The following is a 14751-nucleotide window of genomic DNA, read 5'->3' as shown; positions in this document are numbered from 1 at the left end:
TCAATCCAGTTGATAAGGCCACCTTATTGTTGTCCAGCAGCATGGGCTTATACGAAGTCATCAGAAATTTGAAACCCTCCACTGAGCTTGAGAAGCTTCCCTTTGATGAGGTTTGTCAGTTGCTTATGCAGTATTTCGGCTATCGATCCCATGTGGTGGTGGTATGGTTGCGTCACAAGTGCCCTGCACTATCGTATGTGGCCTGGATCACTGATTTGCAAGGCCTCTCATGCAAGTGTCATTTTAAATGTCTCAAATGTGCAAAATCTTATGCAGATTCGCTAAATCGGCATGTGATTGTCTGGTTAGCTCCTGATCCTGATTGGCAGGATCAGGGCACTGTTTCTCCTATTTTGGGGGTGATTCAGAAGCTCTATGGCACCGTTCACCTCTGCATCAATTTTAAACAGATGGGCAACATGCAATGTGTCATGGATCAGTACCCCATTCCACTGCAGGTGAAGTTATTGGCAAGGTAGTCGTAGGGCCAGTAGTTTTCCTGCATCAACATACGCCATGCTTACCTGCAGTTCCTCAGACTTTCCTGGTCCTCAACACCTTCTTTTGGCTTTACCAATTTAATCACTTGCCATTTGGAATCTTGTCTGTACTGTATATTTACCAACATTATTTGGAGCAATTGATTCTGGATATTCACTGTTGCGTCAGTTGCCTTGATGACACCTGGGTCACGGACCATACTCAGGAGGAGTATTTACAAAACTTTCAGCATTCTTCAATGCCCCCTGGTGTATGACCTTCATTCCAAACTGGGAATGTGTAGTTTTCCCTCCCCAATTGTGCATCTTTTGGGTCATGTGCTTAGTGAAGATGATCTCGTCCCCACGAACGACCACAGCAAGGCCATTGCCAACCTACCAGCACCCAAGAACCTGAAGGAGCTCTAGTCTTTTTTGGGTAAGATTTCATATTATGATTAGTTCATTTCCCAGGCCGCGCATATCTGCCAGCCTCTTACCAGCTTTGAAAGAAGGGCATTAAGTTTCTCTGTTATGCAGATTTTGAATGGACTTTTCGGTCTCTCAAGCAGTGTTTGTGCTCTGCTCCCTGTCTGGCTTCCTTTACACTGGGTAAATCTTGAACTCTGTCCTGTGACATTTCCCAGTACGGCATTGGTGCCATCTGGTTGTATCGAAACCTGGGTAGTACCATGCAGCCTATTGCTTATGCACTGAAGATGCTTTCCACTGTGCATTGTAATTATTCACAGGAGGAAAAGGAGGTACTAGCTATTATATTTGGGGTTAAAAAGTTTCACATCTTCCTCTATGGGGCAAGGTTCCTCCTCATCACTGACCACAACCTGCTGGTTTTCTTATTTGGCCCTTGTTCAAAGTTTCTGGATAGCACTGATCACTGGTTGCAGTGATGGGCTACATTTCTCTGCAACTATTTTTTAGAATTCATTTCCACTCCACCACTCAGCATGACGCACTGTCACAGTCACCAGTGGGGCCCAGTCTGGAGTTGAATTCGCAGAAGGCTCTTGTGTTTGCATTGGATGGTGCCTTGCAGCAAGCCCTGTTGTATTTTCCACTGACAACACAAAAGGTCACATGCTGACCCAGTTTTCCAGAAAACAATTTCAGTGGTCCAGATGGGTCTGCTGGAGCATGTCTCCTCGAGTGCAGGTTGAGCATAGTGTAAATCTTTTCTCCTCAGTAATCGACTCAGGACTGTCCAGGGAGTCCTCATTCTTGCCACAGAGGAGCAATAGTGTTAAGTGTTTGTCCCCATGTCATATCCTCACATACTCCAATTGGTGCATTCATTGCACTGGAGTGTGTGTCAGATGGCATTGACACAACATCACATTTACTGTCCAGCAATCAATTATTACATTGAACATTTGATGTGGGCTTGCAGGGCTTGTGCACAAAACCAAGCTACACCACTATGCCAGTTCTCTCTGTTGTCAGTTCCAGAACACACTTGGGACAGTGTCAAGTCAATTTTGCAGGTACATTGTTGGGGAGCATGTGGTGGTTGGTGGTCAATGCATTGTCGAATTTCCTGTACATAGTGATGCTCTCCTCCATGTTGCAGACTGCCACTGTTCACGCAGAGTCAATAATTTTTGCCATTGAAGAATCCCCAACGACTCTGGTGTTCGATAACAGTAAGAGCAGTTTGTGTCACGGAAGTTTGAAGACTTTGAAACCACAATGGTATCCAGCATGTGTGCTTTGTGTGTACATTCAAGACCCAAATGATGAAGTCCTCTTGCCACAATGTTGTGTTTTTGAATTTTTTGGCTATGTACCAGGCAACAGTGCGTGCAGTCCTGCAGGATTTTTGCATGGGCACCAGCCATGGGGCCTTGTTGAGTTGTTGCATCATGGATTGCATGCCATGGTCCACTGTCAGGCACTGCCGTTTCGGCCTGGTCCTCCGACTGGCAGCTAGGGAGGCTGTCGCGTGCCGTGGTGGGCTATAGATGTCGGCAGTTGTTTGTGGTGGATGTTAGTGAGAAGCAGCTGACCCCATATGCAATTCAGTTGCTCCCACACCATGTTGGAGTGTCGCTGTTGTGGCCTTCCAGTCAGCTGAGTGGCAGCATTGAGTACGAGGTTGTTTCAGGGACATTCTCCCGCTTGTAGCAGCATGCTTCACTGTTGGTACTCCACCATGCTCTCCGCTGTCCTCCTGTTGCATGCAGCCTAGGGCTCCAGTGAGGCTCGCACCTCCACCTGCCAAGGTGGAGCTCATGGATTTCGACCTGCCCCCATCCCATTCTGCCTCCTTCTACCCCTTCATCAATGGAGGTGGCCTCATCTCTACTGCCACCAGAAGACACGCCACTGCTGCAGCTTCCATGTCCTTCCAGTGGAGCCGGCAGCATTGATGGTCTCCTTTAGTGATTGGTCCACTGATGGGTTCTCAGACGCCCTCTCCAATTCTTTGCTGGAGGTCACGGCCCATGCCTGGCCATTTTCGAACATACCTGGCCTTCTCAGGTGGGATAGATTTAATATGCCTGCCAGTGACCATCACAATGGAGGCAGATGAGTTGAAATGAGTAGAGCAGTGGAGGAGTACAGAAACCTTCCATAGAGGGGTGCATGCATTGTGTTGTATGGGCAGACCTGATGACGGAAGTTTTTGTTTGTGAGCAGCAGTAAGTGGAGCAGGTAGTGCTCATGCAAAGTTAAATTGCCACAGACTGTGGCTTGCACTATGTGCCAAGTAACATCATGCACTTAGTTGTTATTTGCCCATGCCAGCCATTTACTGAGTTTACTGCCATGCACATAACTATCTGGGTTATGGCACTCTGCTTCCCAAATATCAATTTTCATGGCAAGTTTATTCTTCTCAAGTGATACTGTTCCCCAGGTGTTATCGAGCCACTGTCCGCCCATGAAGTACCCATACTGACAGTGTCAAGTAGTGATATTTTCACATCTTCTACAGATACTAAATTCCCCAACAGTGAAGGTTGCCATATTGCTGTGATTACAATAGTGACTATCACATATGTGGCATTGGCATTGGGACAGGCAAAATGATACTCCTCTGAAGATGCTGTAGTTTTGGTTTAATGCAGTGGAAGTTGGTGCAGTGGTGTACGTGCCACTATTCCAGCCATTAGTAGGTGCGGTCTAACAACTGGCTGAGACACATCCATACTTCTTGCAATGATTTAGTCTCAAGCCGATACTGAAAATAAAACTATAATCTGTTATAGCCTTGCAGAGAAAATAGTGGTCATCCAATACTGTGTTTACGTCTTTTGGTTTAATGTCTTCTCAGCACAGTATGCCGAACCTAATTTCCTGAAGACTAATCCTCCTTCATGCTTCAAACTCACTCACGCACTAATATTAAACCCACTGACATTAAAAAGGCATGCTTCCTCTTGTCTTAAACATTACTAATTCATTTGATAACTCTTCATCCACTGACCTGGGCATAACACTGACCTTCCAGGGCTCATGAGAGAGATTACTACTGAGGTTAAACACATACTATTTCTCTACAATCTCTATCACCTTTTGTTGGTACAGTGTTCTACACATCATTCATGTTCAGGTTCGTTTGGGACATTACTTTTCAATGTTGCAGTTCTTGTGAACAATACTATAAGTAGTCAACTTCTAAAAACGAGCTGTTACTGTGTTCTAATATCTCTAGCATATTCACATCCACAAAGCTCCTGCTAAGTTAAGTGATCAATATTGAAATAAGAGGTAATTTAGTTAATATTACATTTTAGACTAGTGCAATTACTTGTTTGGTAGGCTATCTATTGAAGGCCCCACTTTTCTGAGCGTATTCAGATAGAAAAGAAAGTATTTCATAAAGGCTGATAGTCGTAAGTTTTGTTTACATTTTAGGCATAAATTTCATGCAAGTGTAGATCTTTATTTTTTGACTAGACTTAGCAGTTCAAAGTTAAATTAATTAATGTCTGTCATTTAGAGTTTAGGTGGTTAATTAAAACTTTCAAAAGTAAGTTTTTAAGTTTGTTTACATTAGCATTTAATTACCTATTAGTATAGGCTACGAAATTTCAGTGCCCTTGTTCCAAGTTATTCTCTGCTTTTGTGTAAATTTTGTGAACATTTTTCTATCAATCCATGTGTGACAAATGTGATGGTTGCCATAGAAATCTGAAGGAGGGGATGTTTTGTGAAGACTGTAGGCTATGGTTTCATTGGGGCAAACGTAGTAGTGAGGAAACAGGGGTAGATAATGAGGCTCTTCCATGGCAATGTAGGGTATGTAGAAAGGACAGTCAAATCGCTGAACAGGAGGCAAAAATTTGTGCCCTTAAGGCTGAATTAGAAAACACAAACTTGGCATTATGAGAGAAGAAAGAGATGGGGTGCTGGGAAAAGGTAGCAAGCAAAGAACAAAAAAGGGAAACTCTTGAAAAAACTTTAGAAATTCAGTTAGTAAATCAGTTTGGCTTGCTATTTGAAGTAGTGGAGGAAGGGCCTCATCCAGATGTAGTTCAATGTATGTGCGAAAGAATATTAGCTTAAAGAAAAAAGACAGGTCGGGATCAGATCAGAATAGGAAAAGAAGAATTCTGTTTCTAGGTAGCAGTCATGGGAGGGGAGGCCAGCAGCTTCAGGAGAAATTGGGTGCAGGGTACCAGGTCACAAGTTTTGTGAAACCAACTGCTAGCCTTAGCTAGGTCAATGCAGGGACTATGAGAAGGAAGATCAGGTAATTATAGTTGGGGGAGGGGAACCAGTCTGGCTATGAATCCAAGATATAGTATTAGGAATGACCTGGATGAAATAGGAGCAGAAACTGGGCACACAAATGTGGAATTTGTGGAGGTCGTTTAGCGCCATGCTCGGCCCTGGGTAAACACTGCTGTAAGGCAAGTTAACACTGAGCTGAACAGGATGCTACAGACACCAGCAAAATCTCACATAAGTGTTGTTCCAGTTGATGCTATTGGTAGGTGGGGATACACTACACATGGTCTGCACCTAAATAGGACAGGGAAAGATAAGTTGGCTTCTCTACTAGCAGATATTGTAAGGGGGACCACAGTCACACAAGGGATGATCCGTGTGGTTAATGGAACCAGGCAGAGACGTTTTTTAAGTTAAACCCAAAGTCGAAACAGACAACAAACAAGAAAAACAGAATAAAAGAAGATTCATGTACACCAAATAGGGATAAAGCTAAGAGTAGTATCAATTTTATTCATCCAAATATCAGGGCAATAGAAAATAAAGTAGATGAGCTATTAGTGTGTTTAGATGATCTCTAAAATAAGAATGAGGTTGGTATACTTTGTCTGAACACCAGGTAATTGTGGGGATGGAAAGTGTGAGTACAAATGGGTATAATTTAGCATCTTACACTTGCAGATCTAGCATGCACAAAGGTGGAGTTGCCATTTACACAAAACATGAGTATAAATACAAAACTGTAGAAGTAAGCAAATTTTTTGTCGATCAGCACTTTGAAATTTGTGCATGTGAACCACAGCTAGATAATGTACTGTTGATATTAGCAACAGTGTACAGGTCCCCATTAGGAGATTGGAAGCTATTGATAGAAAAAGTTTGACCCTATATTATGCTGTCTGTCAGACAAAAAGAAGAAGCTGTTAATCTGTGGTGATTTCATTGTAAACTTTCTAAACAATTCTGATAGGAAAAGTCAACTAGAAATGTTATTAATGAAATATAACTTAGAATCAGTGATCAACTTTCCGACACGAATAGCTCAAGACAATAGCACTTTAATACATAATGTATTTGTAGGGCTAAATGATGTAAAACTAACACATGCTTTCCCTGTGAGAAATGGATTATCAGACCATGATGCACAATTGACTAACTTACAAACACTATCAGGGTGTACAGTTCAAAGCCATTAAGTCGAAGTGTAAGGCTGGTCAACTCAGCACCTTTAGAGCACTTCAGAGAAAGTTTAAGAAATGTTAATTGGGGAGATGTATATAATGAGCCAAATGCTAATGATAAATGCAAAATATTTCTTGGTAACATTGTTGCTCCAAAAAATTACTAAATGTAACACAAAACAGTTTTCAAAGAAGCCTCGGATTACTACAGGTATTAACATGTCTTCAGAAAGAAAAAGAAAATTGGCCAGGAGTAATTTTACACTATAAAAATTACTGTAACATACTGAGAAAAGTTGTCAGAAAATTTAAAAAAAAATGTATATTAGAGATGAAGTTAACAACTTGGGGCAATGAAATTGAATGAATATGGAATGTTTTTAGAAGAGAGACAGGAAAAGTAACCACTGGGGTAGGTAGTATTACTATTAAAGAGAATGAGACCATCTTAACCAACAGTACACAAGTAGCTAATGTATTTAACCACCATTTCTTAAATGTAGCTGAAAAAATTGGTGAGAATAGTTAAAAAGAAAAAGCCAAGCAGTACATGGAAGAGTCAGTTTTGAGAAATCATTGTCTGATTAATTTTCATCTAATAACCTCTTGTGAAATAAGGAAAAATCATTAAATCTTTGAAAAATAAATGTTCTGGTGGAGTGGATGACATCTCTAACAAGATGTTAAAACAATGTGGAGCAGTTGCAGCTGATGTCTGAGTCACATCTGTAATTCATCACTAACTGAAGGTATTTTCCCAGACAGGTTAAAATATTCCATTGTCAAGCATCTGTACAAAAAAAGGGACACCACAGATGTCAATAATTATCGGTCAGTATCCTTGCTTATATCATGTTCAAAAATCATCGAGAAAGTAATGTACGCAAGAGTGGTTAGCCATCTCAACAGTAATGGGATACTTAGTAAATCACACTTTGGATTTCAAAAACGTTGTTCTACTGAAACAGCAATATACAATTTCACTGCCCAGATAATACAATCTTTAAATAGTAAAATGTCACCAGTAGGAATTTTCTGTAACTTGTCTAAAGCATTTGATTGTGTGAACCATGACTTTGTGTTACAGAAATTACAATTGTATGGTATAAATGGAACAGCATGTCAGTGGTTTAAGGCATATCTAGAGAACAGGGAGCAAAATGTTTCTTTACATGGATTAAATGAATTAAGGAAGTTTCCCACTTCATCTAACTGTGGTGAAATTGCATTAGGTGTTCCACAGGGTTTGATCATGGGTCCCCTTCTGTTCCTGATGCATGTCAGTGACCTCCATCCTTAGCTGAAACAAGAAGCTAAACTGACACTGTTTGCTAATGATTCAAATATCATGATTAGTTCAGTAAAAGAAACTCCAATAGAAAATGATACAAATAATGTCTTTGGGAAAGTTATTGATTAGTTTTCTGCGAATGGGCTTGTTCTGAACACAGAACATCCAATTTTCTACTGCAAGTAGTACAGTTCCTTCAATAAATATAACTCATCAACAAAAGGAAAGAGCAGGAAAGAGCATACTAAGTTTTTGAGTGTAAATAGAGATGAGAATCTTAATTGGAAAATTCGTATTTTGTATCCCCTAAAGCGACTAGGTTCGGCAACTTTTGCAGTCAGAATAATTGCTAATTTTGAGGATATAGAAATTAGCAAGCTAACATACTTTGTATGCTTGCACTCTTTGATGTCATACAGAATAGTATTTTGGGGTAATTTAACACGTAGGCAAAAAGTATTCACTGCTCAAAAGAAAGCAGTTAGAATAATGTGTGGGGCTCATAGTCACACATCTTGTAGGCATCTGTTTAAAAGGTTAGGAATTCTTACAATAGCCTCACAGTACATTTACTCAGTAATGAAATTTGTTCTTAACCACATGGACAAGTTTAAAAACAAAAGTGGCATTCATGATTATAATACCAGAACAAAGAAAGACTTATACTATCCTCTACTTAACCTATCTTTAGCACAGAAAGGGGTAAAATATCCTGCTGTAAAACTTTTCGATAAATTATGTGATGAAATAAATGTCTGACAGACAGCACTAACAGTTTCAAAAATAAATTGAAATCATATCTCCTTGACAACTCCTTCTGTACCATAGATGAATTCTTTAATAGAAATAAATAAATCTATAGGTATAAAATATGCATTTTGTGCCATTTAATGAATAGGGACAGGTAATAAAAATTTTAAGCTTAAAAAAAACTTGATTCATGTGTGCATTTATTATGCACTTGACACTTTCCACATCATAACAGTTTCTGAGGGACTGATCAGTGGAACACACAACTAACCAACTAAATGAATGAATGTGATGCTGACTGAGGTGAGGCAAAAGTGAAGGAGTGCTATTTCTATCTGTAATTTCAAATAATGTTTTATTTCAGGTTTCCATAAGATATGTGTTTATAGATTACATTAATTGATGTCCATATTGAATTTGACATACTTAGACAATGCATTTCAATGATTATAATTCAGTGCTGTTTTTTGTTTCGATAGATAATATGTTAAGTCAGTATGTAATGAACTGTGTAACACATTTCACATCTCTCTCTATTTCTAAATTTGAATCATTAATTGTGTTTATTGTAATTCATAATATGTATTACAAGAATTTTATTTGTCTGTGAGTTAAATCTGTACAGTGGCTAATTTTTCATTTTTGTTTCCTAGGGCCATGACTTACTTGTGGTCTTGCTTGAATCAGGAGGCTGTGCCCTGACGTAAGTAGAAGCAGTTTTATTGGTATACATATTTCAATAAGTATATGTGAAAGAATGATGCTTACCAGAATCAGCTGAACTTCATAATACAGTGTGTTTCTAAAAGCGAAAGCCAAGTGTAAAAAAAGGACCTTTCATTAAATAGATAGAATGAGAAAGTAAACATGATGTTATCCACAATCATATCTCAAAAAGAGATTCCTTTTAGGACAGTGGACTTGAGGAAATTGGAAATGGTAACAGAGGAAGTTTAGAAATGAAGGTCATTTGATGTTAGGCAGGGAATGTAAGTCACCAGCAGATTACATTCATGATTCTGCAGGGTTTTCCTTTTTTCATTACATACTTAAGAATGAATTTCATAACCCATTCTACTTTCTGTGCTGCCTATCCTGTAGGATTTGGTATTTAAATCTTGCAGATTTCTTTTCTTCAGTATCCTCTCACTCTTCTTACATGTCAAAGCACAGCAATAGATGCCCTCCTATTGTAACCTTCGTTTTAGGAAACCTTGCTGTTGAAAATGCAAAAATATCTTAGCTGTGAACCCAATGCACAGACATCATTCGGTGCACTTTTTATAACTATGTAAAGACTGAGACCCTATATACAGTTTCAATGAAACTAGTGTTATACCATTAATTGTAAGAACATTTGCAGGTATGACACATCGACCACTCTAATATTTTCTCAAAAAACAAAAAACCTTCCTAGGAAATAATAAAGAACTGGCAAGGGCTAGGCCAATGGCAGAGGGACTTCTGCTGTAGAACTCGCTGAATGTAAAACTAAGCACTGTAATATTTTGGAAGACAAATAGTGACTTTTAAGTAGCCATAAATAAAAAAAGTTTCATTTGTGACCCTATTAAAAACCTGCATAATACCAACTTTTAAATCATTTTCTTAAAAGAAAACACCTCACTACACTACATTTCATCCTTTCAAGAGCTGGGAGGAAGGGGGGAAGGCAGTAGGGGACATGGGATTGTGGGTCGGGGGGGAGGGGGGGGGGGACCATACTGTTTGATATCACCAGATGGAAAGAAATTAGTGTCACTGACTAAGTCATGTCCAGTCACAAGTATAATATTTCTTAATATAGCAGTCTGTTCTTACAATTTAATCTTGATAATTTATGTATGAATATTCTGTCAGCTTAGTGGCATTAGAATAAAATCATAAGGAACTGCATTAAGAGCAAACTGTGAGATGCTACATAGAAACTATGCCACCTGTTCAGCTTGCCGAACCTCATTTGTTTACTTTGGTTTCTTCATGTCATAAGTGCACAGCAAATTAGAAAGCTCGTCATCAGATGCGTCTCATTTTATGGGCAAAGCAGTGATTATAATGTAAACATTCTGAGTAGATGATGCTTTTTGTTCTTGTGATTACTACAGATTGAACGACAGTTATGCATAAGAAAGGCATATTCTAGACATTATTGTCAGCATTTTGTGTTCCTTTTTTCCATGTTCTAATGCCCAATGTTTCTCCCTTCATTTTAATGGAAGGTGGAATTGAACTTCCCCTGCACACATGCATTTGTTTCACTTCATAATGATTTTTTGAGGCCCCTTTCTTAGTTACTGCACATGGTTTCCTTGCACAATCCGCTTTCTTGACTAAGAATTGTATGTTATTATTCATAGCTTGAAATTTACCTGTGGATATATTGGTGTTATGCTATAAGTGCTGTATTGCCTTTTCATTTGTGTCTTTGTTTTGGGGATAGTGCCAATGAAAACAATTTTAAGGACTGTTTTTAGGTCTATAATAATCAAAAGCTCAAAAATTGTTATCTGCTCATAATGTTTACAGTATAACCAAAATAGCTAAAACAAAATAGCAGATTGTGTCTAGAAAATGAGCTCTTCTATTTGCTGGACAATTAAGACAGAAAAATCATGATAATCATGGCAGCCACTGTAGAGAGCAGCTGCCTACATAATTTCCCTTGCTCTTAATTAAATGTGTTCAGGTTTTATTATCTGAATATTATTTGTAACTATGCTTTAGCCCCTAACCCTAGTTATAATAATGGTAATAAAACTCATTGGCCTATTATTTTGGCCCTCAAACAAGTTGGCAGCTGTGTGCATTACATCTCTGAAGTACAAGCTATGCTCCTCAAGTGTGACACTCAAAAAACAGATTGATTGTAGAAATGTATTCTTTCTGTGTGTACTGTAAATGGACTTGGCATTATCACAGAAAATGTTTTACAATTCTGTGATCATTGATGTACTTCCAGGAGTGGTGCAAAATTATCCAGCCAACTTCACTAGATATTTTCTTGTAATTTTGGTTAAATGTTCTAAAAGAATCTCACTTAATTTATGACATCAAATTAGCAAATTTAACTTTTTGAGCCGAGGAAGGTCATTCCACACTGAAGCTACAACTAATCCTGTTTTTTGTGTTGCGAATTATCTGTCTTAGTCTTCACAATGGCAAAGAGAGAGAGGTGAATGCAGCAGTACTTTGCTAGCCAAGTGGTAATGTGGTTACTTTGTGAAGCAATGCCAGTCTTCGCTATTTTGTTACATTCTTACTGAAGGTCTGCTGCACTATGTCAGCCTTTTATCTCTTTTCAAAATGGCCTCCAAGTAGTTGGATCAAAAATTAGTAAGGAAATCTTGAGAAAACTGCTACAATATAAGAAAAAGATTACTATTCACTGTAAAGCTGACATGTTGAGTTGCAGACAGGCACTATGAAAAAACACTTACACATTCCTGAAGAGGGGCAGTAGCCTATTCAGTAGTTGCAGGGGCAACAGTCTGGATGATTGACTGATCTGGCCTTGTAACACTAACCAAAACAGCCTTGCTGTGCTGGTACTGCGAACGGCTGAAAGCAAGGGTAAACTACAGCCATAATTTTTCCCGAGGGCATGCAGCTTTACTGTATGGTTAAATGATGATGGCGTCCTCTTGGGTAAAATATCACGGAGGTAAAATAGTCCCTCATTCGGATCTCCGGGCGGGGACTACTCAAGAGGACGTTGTTATCAGGAGAAAGAAAACTGGCATTCTACGGATCAGAGCGTGGAATGTCAGATCCCTTAATCGAGCAGATAGGTTAGAAAATTTAAAAAGGGAAATGGATAGGTTAAAGTTAGATATAGTGGGAATTAGTGAAGTTCGGTGGCAGGAGGAACAAGACTTTTGGTCAGGTGAATACAGGGTTATAAATATAAAATCAAATAGGGGTAATGCAGGAGTAGGTTTAATAATGAATAGGAAAATAGGAATGCGGGTAAGCTACTACAAACAGCATAGTGAACGCATTATTGTGGCCAAGATAGATACGAAGCACATGCCTACTACAGTAGTACAAGTTTATATGCCAACTACCTCTGCAGATGACAAAGAAATTGAAGAAATGTAGGATGAAATAAAAGAAATTATTCAGATTGTGAAGGGAGACTGGAATTCGGCAGTAGGAAAAGGGAGAGAAGGAAACATAGTAGGTGAATATGGATTGGGGGTAAGAAATGATTGAGGAAGCCATCTGGTAGAATTTTGCACAGGGCATAACTTAATCATAGCTAACACTTGCTTCAAGAATCATAAAAGAAGGTTGTATACATGGAAGAATCCCGGAGATACTAAAAGGTATCAGATAGATTATATAATGGTAAGACAGAGATTTAGGAACCAGGTTTTAAATTGTAAGACATTTCCAGGAGCAGATGTGGACTCTGACCACAATCTATTGGTTATGAACTGGAGGTTAAAACTGAAGAAACTGCAAAACGGTCGGAATTTAAGGAGATGGGACCTGGATAAACTGACTAAACCAGAGGTTGAACAGAGTTTCAGGGAGAGCATAAGGGAACAATTGACAGCAGTGGGGGACAGAAGTACAGTAGAAGAAGAATGGGTAGCTCTGAGGGATGATGTAGTGAAGGCAGCAGAGGATCAAGTAGCTAAAAAGACGAGGCCTAGTAGAAATCCTTGGGTAACAGAAGAAATGTTGAATTTAATTGATGAAAGGAGAAAATATAAAAATGCAGTAAATGAAGCAGGCAAAAAGGAATACAAACGTTTCAAAAATGAGATTGACAGGAAGTGCAAATTGGTTAAGCAGGGATGGCTAAAGGACAAATGTAAGGATGTAGAGGCTTATCTCACTAGGGGTAAGATAGATATTGCCTACAGGAAAATTAAAGAGACCTTTGGAGAAAAGAGAACCACTTGCATGAATATCAAGAGCTCAGATGGAAACCCAGTTCTAAGCAAAGAAGGGAAAGCAGAAAGGTGGAAGGAGTATATAGAGGGTCTATACAATGGCGATGTACTTGAGGACAATATTCTGGAAATGGAAGAGAATGTTGATGAAGATGAAATGGGAGATACGATACTGCGTGAAGAGTTTGACAGAGCACTGAAAGACCTGAGCCGAAACAATGCCCCGGGAGTAGACAACATTCCATTAGAACTACTGACGGCCTTGGGAGAGCCAGTCCTGACACAGCTCTACCATCTGGTGAGTAAGATGTATGAGACAGGTGAAGTACCCTCAGACTTCAAGAAGAATATAATAATTCCAATCCCAAAGAAAGCAGGTGTTGACAGATGTGAAAATTACCGAAATATCAGTTTAATAAGTCACAGCTGCAAAATACTTACACGAATTCTTTACAGACGAATGGAAAAACTGGTAGAAGCCGACATCGGGGAAGACAACAGTTTGGATTCCATAGAAATATTGGAACACGTGAGGCAATACTGACCCTACAACTTATCTTAAAAGAAAGGTTAAGGAAAGGCAAACCTATGTTTCTAGTATTTGTAGACTTAGAGAAAGCTTTTGACAATGTTGACTGGAATACTCTCTCTCAAATTCTAAAGGTGGCAGGGGTAAAATACAGGGAGCAAAAGGCTATTTACAATTTGTACAGAAACCAGATGGCAGTTACAAGAGCCGAGGGGCATGAAAGGGAAGCAGTGCTTGGGAAGGGAGTGAGACAGGGTTGTAGCCTCTCCCCAATGTTATTCAATCTGTATATTGAGCAGGCAGTAAAGGAAACAAAAGGAAAGTTCGGAGTAGGTATTAAAATCCATGGAGAAGAAATAAAAACTTTGAGGTTCGCTGATCACATTGTAATTCTGTCGGAGACAGCAAAGGACTTGGAAGAGCAGTTGAACGGAATGCACAGTGTCTTGAAAGGATGATATAAGATGCACATCAACAAAAGCAAAACGAGGATAATGGAATGTAGTTGAATTAAGTCGGGTGAAGCTGGCGGAATTAGATTAGGAAATGAGACACTTAAAGTAGTAAAGGAGTTTTGCTATTTGGGGAGCAAAATAACTGATGATGGTCGAAGTAGAGAAGATATCAAATGTAGACTGGCAATGGCAAGGAAAGCGTTTCTGAAGAAGAGAAATTTGTTAACATCGAGTATAGATTTTAGTGTCAGGAAGTCGTTTCTGAAAGTATTTGTATGGAGTGTAGCCATGTATGGAAGTGAAACATGGACGATAAATAGTTTGGACGGGAAGAGAATAGAAGCTTTTGAAATGTGGTGCTACAGAAGAATGCTGAAGATTATATGGGTAGATCACATAACTAATGAGGAGGTATTGAATAGAATTGGGGAGAAGAGGAGTTTGTGGCACAACTTGACGAGAAGAAGAGA

General features: G+C 39.2%; 1 protein-coding gene across 2 annotated transcripts in view; it reads left to right on the top strand.

Moving 5' to 3' along the window:
- Window positions 1-14751, top strand: part of LOC124722959 (protein inturned) — a 254525-nt gene that overhangs the window by 188960 nt on the left and 50814 nt on the right. For both annotated transcript variants that reach the window (XM_047248129.1, XM_047248128.1), the window contains exon 14: window positions 9050-9099. In XM_047248129.1, the coding sequence (XP_047104085.1) occupies window positions 9050-9099 (50 nt within the window). The remainder of the gene's footprint in view (window positions 1-9049; window positions 9100-14751) is intronic.

The sequence above is a fragment of the Schistocerca piceifrons genome, chromosome X, assembly GCF_021461385.2.
Source record: "Schistocerca piceifrons isolate TAMUIC-IGC-003096 chromosome X, iqSchPice1.1, whole genome shotgun sequence".
Taxonomy (NCBI): Eukaryota; Metazoa; Arthropoda; class Insecta; order Orthoptera; family Acrididae; genus Schistocerca; species Schistocerca piceifrons.
Note: the sequence above shows the minus strand (reverse complement) of the source record. Positions and strands in the feature narration are given on the sequence as shown.